The sequence below is a fragment of the Montipora capricornis genome, chromosome 11 (genome assembly GCF_036669925.1).
Source record: "Montipora capricornis isolate CH-2021 chromosome 11, ASM3666992v2, whole genome shotgun sequence".
In the NCBI taxonomy this organism is placed as follows: domain Eukaryota; kingdom Metazoa; phylum Cnidaria; class Anthozoa; order Scleractinia; family Acroporidae; genus Montipora; species Montipora capricornis.
Genome location: NC_090893.1, coordinates 14,922,464 through 14,929,963, shown reverse-complemented (window position 1 = coordinate 14,929,963; position 7,500 = coordinate 14,922,464). Strand labels below are relative to the sequence as shown.

The following is a 7,500-nucleotide window of genomic DNA, read 5'->3' as shown; positions in this document are numbered from 1 at the left end:
TAAACACTAATAGAGCAATTTTGAACTCAATTCTCTGCTTCACTGGAAGCCAGTGTAGTTTTATAAGCGATGGTGTAATGTGGTCGTACTTGGGAATAAAGCATATGACTCGTGCAGCTGCATTAAGCACCTTCTGAAGACGTTCTTGTTGATATGCAGGTAGGCCAAACAGTAGCGAGTTACAATAGTCCAGGTGCGATGTTACAAAGGCGTGGACTAGTATTTTAGTAGTGTCTGTTGAAAGAAATTTTCTGATTTGTCTGATGTTGTAAAGTCCTCTGAAGGCTTTACTACAGGTCTTGTCGGCAGCACATAACGCAGATAGTGCACGATCCATCTCTTCAGAGGATGACGGCCGAAAAGATAGATATAGCTGCGTATCATCCGCGTAGCCTTGCATATCGGGTAAATGTTTTTCCATAAGTTTAAAGAGTCGAGAAGTATACAGCAGGAACAAGATTGGACCAATACAACTTCCTTGCGGGACTCCATATTTCATTTGATAGTCTTTAGAACAAGATTGACCAACAACTACTCGCTGTTGTCTTTCAGACAGAAAAGAACGGACCCACTGAAGTGCACTACCAATAACACCGAAATCAGATTGAAGTAAGTTAAGTAGTAAATTATGATCAATAGTGTCAAATGCAGCACTTAAGTCAAGTAATACGAGAAGTGTAACCTCTTGTCGATCCATGCTTAGCAAAATGTCATTCTGCACCTTAAGTAGGCAAGTTTCGGTAGAATGGTATTTCCGATAAGCAGATTGGTTGCTAGGAAGCGGTGCATTCTCAGAGCAGTGCGACAATAATTGTTGAAGTACCAGTTTCTCAGCACACTTTGAAATAAAGGGCAGATTACTGACAGGTCGGAAGTTGTTGAGTACAGGTTCAAGGTCCAGTTTTTTCAAAAGTGGTTTCACAAGAGCACACTTCCAATCAGCAGGAACAAGTCCACCACGGATGGAGAGATTTACCATTTCGGTTATTACTGGGAGAAGTTCATCAATGCATAACTTCAGTAGCCATGTGGGAATTGGATCCTGTTTACAAAATGCACTAGAGGAGCTCATGATGACAGCACGAACATCCGATTCTGTAACGGTAGAAAATGAGTGAAGTTGAATTTCTGGTGGATAACAATTAATTTGTGGTGGAACCACATGAATGCTGTCAATTTCCTCTCTTAGCAGATCAATTTTGCGGCAAAAAAAATCACCAAAATCATTCGCGAGAGTTTCACTGTCATTATGAGGTGGCAGTGGACATTCTTGCTTCTTATTGCACAACGAGGTGACAACCTGAAACAGTTTACGGGAATCCCCAGCACATTGATTGATTTGTTCAGTGTAGTAAAGATGTTTACAGTCGTGCAGTAGCTTTGTGTACTTGTTGCATATTTCACGATAGGCATCTTTGTCAGATTTCCGTTGGCTTCGCAACATTTTCTTCTCTAACTTTCTTCGCTTTGCTTTCAAGGCTTTAAGCTCAGGGTTAAACCACGGGACCATAGGCCTTACAGTTACCGTTTTATGCAATAGAGGAGCATTTCTGTCTAGAATATCAGCAAGTACCTTGTCGTAGGTCTTGACCAGATTTAACAGGTCAGTTGGAGGATTGTGGTGTAACTTAGAGTCAAGGATGTTGCTCTTGAAAGTCTCAATATCGATCTTCTTGTATTGACGAAAACAGATTTCTTTTATAGAAAGTTCAGGGCGAGGAAAAGCCATAGCAGTTTCAATAAAGCAATGATCAGAGATGAAGAACGTTGTACGTGGAGTTTGTAGGAGCAAATCATAACATGATCGAGTCACAACAAGGTCTAAGATATGACCAGATAAATGCGTAGGTGTAGTAACATGTTGTATGAGACCAAAAGTTTCCAGTAAATCCGAGAATTTATCAGCGTCAGAGTCAGTATGGCTGTCGAGATGAAAATTGAAATCACCAGAGATAAGCAAAACTTCAGAACACATAACAATATTTTCCAGATAGACAGAAAATTCCTCAAAGAAGACATTAGCAGACACTGGGTGTGCCTCAGAGTAAGGTGGTCGGTAGATGCCAATGATTTTCAGTGGTCTACTTAAGTTCATAATGTTCCATTCACAATATTCAAAGGATCGTTTTTCTCCAGAGTCAGTTCGAGAAGTCTGAAGATTATCTCTGTGCATTAATCCAATACCGCCTCCAATGCGCTGCGAAGGTCGAGGACAATTATGAAACAAATATCCTGGTGGTGATAGTGAAGAAATACTAACAGAATCTTCATCTTTAAGCCATGTCTCAGTAAGCACACAAAGGTCAATTTTGTTACCCATCACATGATCAATAATAAGATCAGTCTTATTTCTTGCAGATCGTACGTTTGCGACTGCAAAGCATAGTTGTTTTGCAGTTGGAAGTAATTGCTGGCATTTCTTCACGTATGATAAGTTATTCAGTACAGTGTTCACCGTAGCGTTATTTGATGTATTGTTCCCATTGTTGATGTTGTTCTGCTCCACCGGAAAAATTTGCATGTAAGAATCGAAGAAACACTTTGAAGAATAATAATTATCAAAATATGATTTAGTAGAATAGCCAGTGGAAAACGAACAATATCTGCCGTATCCCAGAACAGTAGTTATTCGTCGTTGCTTATTTCGGCCAGCTCTACAGCCACGTTGAGAAACAGATTTTGCTATTCCAGCGAGTTTTAAGCTCTTCCACGTTGAGTAATCCAAACGTAACTTCGCAGGAAGTGTAGAAATAATGTTCCATAATTCAAAACTTGAGTAAGTAAGCTTCATATTGACCAGTGTTGATCCCAAACTAAGCAAAAATACGTCTAAGCAGACTAAAAAGTCGAAAATTTTCAAGAGCAATCAAAGTTCGTGACGCAGCCACTGAATATCGTGTCCTACGTATCATGTCATCAAGCAAGGCTACCTGCACACTTCACCCAATGCCAACGTGGTTAATCAAACGCTGCTCAGATGTGTTGACGCCTGTTACCACTCAATTGCTAAATCTGTCATTACTGGAAGGTCATTTATCTGCACCATGGAAAAACGCTGTGGTTAAACCTATGCTAAAGAAGTCAGGCATCGATCCTATCTTTAGGAATTACAGACCTGTAAGCAATCTTCCGTTTGCATATTTTGTTTCTAAAATCGCCGAGAAAGGTGTCATCGACCAGTTAATGGAATACTGTACTAACGATCTTCTGCCTGATAAGCAATCATCCTATAGAAAACACCACGCATCTGTTTATTGTACACTTCTGCCAGACAAACCTAGCCTAGCTACTAAGAACGTTGCTTATAGAAAGCTGAAATCGGTTGATTTGTTGTTCCTTGTTGTGCAGTGATCCGCTTAATCTGATGTGCATTCTCACACGGAGCCGGGATCCACGCGATTTGGATGCTCTTGTTCGCAGATATAATATTACACTCTCCAGAGTTATTGATTGTCACGCCCCACTTAAGACCAAGACTGTAAAAGTTAGACCTACAGTGCCTTGGTACAATGACGAGATAAAGGCTGCTAAACGATTGAGACGTAAGGCTGAGAGAACTTGGAGGAGAACACGATCTCTGGCTGACTTGAATATCTTCAAGTCTTACACGAACCGTGTGACGTACCTCATGAACCAGGCCAGGCAGACCTGTTACACTAAATTTAATGATGAGAATAGTACAGACCATAAACGGTTATTTAGAGCTACCAAGCAACTTCTTGCTAAGAAAGAGAAATTGTCGTTTTCTAATTATCAGGACAAATCAAAACTAGTTGATGATATCAGCGGTTTTTTCGTTCAAAAGATAAATAGAATTCGTTCTGATATTGATGCCGTTGACATCGATCTAAGTGTGCGCAATGCGCTACCTCCTGATCAAGAAGTAGATGCTGTGCATGCTTTTCATTCGTTTTAACCTCTCTCTGAAAACGCGGTCCCCGCCGCGCTCATCCGTAAGTCTGCTAAGAAGTCCTGTCCGTTGGACCCGATGCCGACTTCTCTGGTTGTTGGCTGCCTTGACGTGCTGTTGCTTGTTATTTCACGAATTGTAAATCTTTCGCTATCACGCAGCCATTTCTCTGATGAATGGAAAGAAGCTTTGGTTACTCCGATCCTTAAGAAACGTGGCTTAGATCCGACGCAGTCTGAAAACCTCCGCTCTGTCAGTAACTTACACTTTATGTCAAAATCGACAGAGCGTGCTTTTTTCGACCAAATTCACAGTCATATTTGTCAATTTGCTCTTTACCCAACCTTACAGTCTGCTTACCGCAAGGGTCACAGCACAGAAACGGCACTACTGAAGGTACAGAATGACATTCTCATGAATATGAATTGCAAGCATGTAACTCTTTTAGTTCTTCTAGATTTGAGCGCAGCGTTCGACACAGTCGACCAAGATATCTTGCTTGCTCGTCTTAACTCAAGTATCGGTATTAATGGCACTGCCCTGAACTGGTTTACGTCTTATCTTAACAACAGGTCGCAGCGTGTCTCTCTAAGTGGCTGCATATCTGACAGTTTTAGGCTACCTTATGGCGTCTCACAAGGGTCGTGTTTGGGCCCATTGTTGTTTACTATTTACTCTAGTAAATTCTTTGAAGTCACCAAATCCCATCTGCCTCACCTCAGGCACATGACTACGCTGATGACACCTGTCGCTTAGTCCTGACTCTGCTACTAATCAGGCTGCTGCGGTAGTTGCCATGGAGCGCTGTATATTGGACATTCGTAACGTGGATGCTTACGGATAAGCTCAAACTTAATGGTGATAAAACTCAGTTCATGTTGATTGGTACAAAACAGCAACTATCTAAAGTAATTACCGATAGCCTCACCGTAGGAAGAATTGACGTTGCTCCTGTCACTGTGGCAAGAAATTTAGGGACATCGCTCGCTTCTAACCTGAATCTCCAGGAACAGATCCACAAAACTTGCAAATCTGGGTTTTTTCATTTACATAATATTCGGCGTATCCGAAAGTATCTGTCACAGGAATCTGCACGCACTCTGGTTCACGCTCTTATTATTGATCGTATTGATTACTGCAACAGTCTTCTTTTTGGTTTACCCTCTGTTCATCTACTTAAACTGCAACGCTTGCAGAATGCTGCTGCTCGGCTTATTTCTAATGCTTCTCGGTACAGCCGCATAACACCAGTACTGTGTTCGTTACATTGGCTTCCTGTCAAATTTCGTATTGATTTTAAAATACTTCTTCTTACTTTTAAGGCTATCTATGGTCACGCACCCGGTTACTGACTTTACTGATCTGATTGCTATTAAAGAACAGTCGCGCTACTATTATCACATAACCTGTAAAAGGTCTATTCTGCACTTACCAGAAGTTAATAGAGAAACAAGAAACGAAAAAGCCAGCAAATCCTGGAGAATATTGGATATGGCCTGAGTGTAACGCCTGAGAGTAACGCCATAACCCACTTTAATGAGTGACCAATTAAAAAGGAGCATAGGTACAGCAAGGGTAAATAAACTGAAGCTACGTGTAAGCGTACCAGGGTGGCCAGAAAAAACCTGCCCCAAAAATTCCCGTAGGGAAAAAGGGTACAGGAAATCTGGGACGGGCCAGGCACAACTCACGTCCCCCGCCAGGACTCTAAATAAATTACAAAGCCAGCAACAAAAACAACAAAAACAACTAAATTGATTAGCGGATTCCCACCTCCAACAAGCATGGATATCTAACAAAAAACCAGCTATATTTTCCTATAAGCCAGATTGGACGCCGCACAAGACTTCACACTGTGCGTGCCGTAGTTAGAAACTTCCCTAACGATTGATTGATTGATCAGTTTATTTACCCCTCTTGCAGCTACAATTGAATTATAAGGGCATCAGCAACTATATTATTGATATTTATAAGTACAAAAATTGTTCATCCGTTTAGTCCTGGCAACTACTTTAACACTGCTATTTACAACAGAGCCAGAGCGAAGAGAATACCCATGGTGGGTTTCAGGGGGAATGGGTATTATGTTTGAAAGAAAACCTTTATCTCGGAAATTCTGCAATTAACTTTTGGCATGATTTTCCCCGCCTTTGACTGAGGGGCAGCAAGCCTGAACGGCAAAGGGCTACATCATATGGCAGCCCCGGGAAAATAATGTTAAATGCCCTCTTTTGTATCAATTCTGGGGTTTTGCTCAGATAAACCGGAAGGTCTGTCCAGACGGGTGCTGCATATTCAATAACTGATCTAACCAGGCTACATTATACTTGAACCAAATCCTGGCAGGCTTAATATGCTTCTTAAATTCCACCCTTAAAGTGATCATAGAAACGCCCAAACTAGAATCAAAATGCTCCTTAGACTTGGCTTTCATAATTATACGAACTAATGGCAACGCAGAGGAAGGCTGCGGCAAAAGCTTAATCAACCGCTCGGTCACAGCCACAGGACAAGTAACCTTGCCAGATCTAGCGAGAAAAGCATTGTGGCCTTCCCTATGCTGATCGTTTTTCGTGACACTCATCAAAGAATCGGTCAATAAGGCCTCCTCAAGCCAAATCCCGGAACTCAGGAAATCTGAAAGAAAAGAAAAAATATTGCGAAAATCAAACAACTACTGCGCCAGTGACCAAAAATACCGATACAGGCACAAACCACGACGACACCAAATAAACTCGAAGCACGCCAAAACAGGCTCAAATGTGCCAATTCAGGATCAAAATATGCCAAATCAGGCTCAAAATACGCCAATTCAGGCTCAAAGTATGCCAAATCAGGCTAGAAGCACTATCCCTAACACCACCAAAAACTCACCCAAAATCCACATGCAAAGCCAACATTCTGAATTTTGGGCAACCGCGAAAAACGGATAGGTGAGACTTAAAGATCTGCATCTGACCTCGGCCTTCCAAAATGAGATCGTGTTTGGCGGGAAGCACAAAAACCTCCCTGACGAGCGACCCAAACCGTGAAGGACCATCACAACAAAAGAGGCCAAAAGGAGGCCGACGCCCATTCAGGAATAATCAAAGTTCCACGACCGGAACAAGCCGTAAGAACTCGAACGGCGTTCACGACGAGAATCACCGGAGGGCAAACCTTGTTATTCTCTCCACTCCAATCCTGGACCAAGGCATTAATACCGGTGTAACCGGGAGAAGCAAATTTGGAGTTGAAACGCGGAAGCTAAGCGTTATAATAGGAAGCAAGACGGTCGTTCGCGTGGGGACCCCATTTGGCATCAACCAGTCGAAACACGTGGGATAAACCCGCCAATCATACTTGTCAAAGAACCGGCTTAAAAGATTGGCCCTACCGTCGAGCGAACTGGGAATCCACTGCGCTACCAAGGCAATACCATGAGAAAAACAAAAACAAAAGATGCTCAGAGCCACCGACTGAACATGGACCTTAAAGCTACCAACAGAACTATCCTGGAGGCACTCAGATTGTGGGTAAAAGTTTTTACCTTCTCGGGCTTTAGGTGCTCAACAAAAGAAAGCAAAACATAACAAATAGCTTTACCTCGC

The 7,500-nt window shown here is 42.1% G+C and overlaps 1 protein-coding gene across 1 annotated transcript; it reads left to right on the top strand.

The window, feature by feature from the left end:
* The first annotated feature begins 2,910 nt into the window (after positions 1-2,910).
* LOC138023109 (uncharacterized) lies at positions 2,911-3,351 on the top strand. The gene has a single exon (XM_068870140.1). It carries the CDS (start codon positions 2,911-2,913, stop codon positions 3,349-3,351), a length of 441 nt encoding a protein of 146 aa, XP_068726241.1.
* Positions 3,352-7,500: the final 4,149 nt, after the last annotated feature.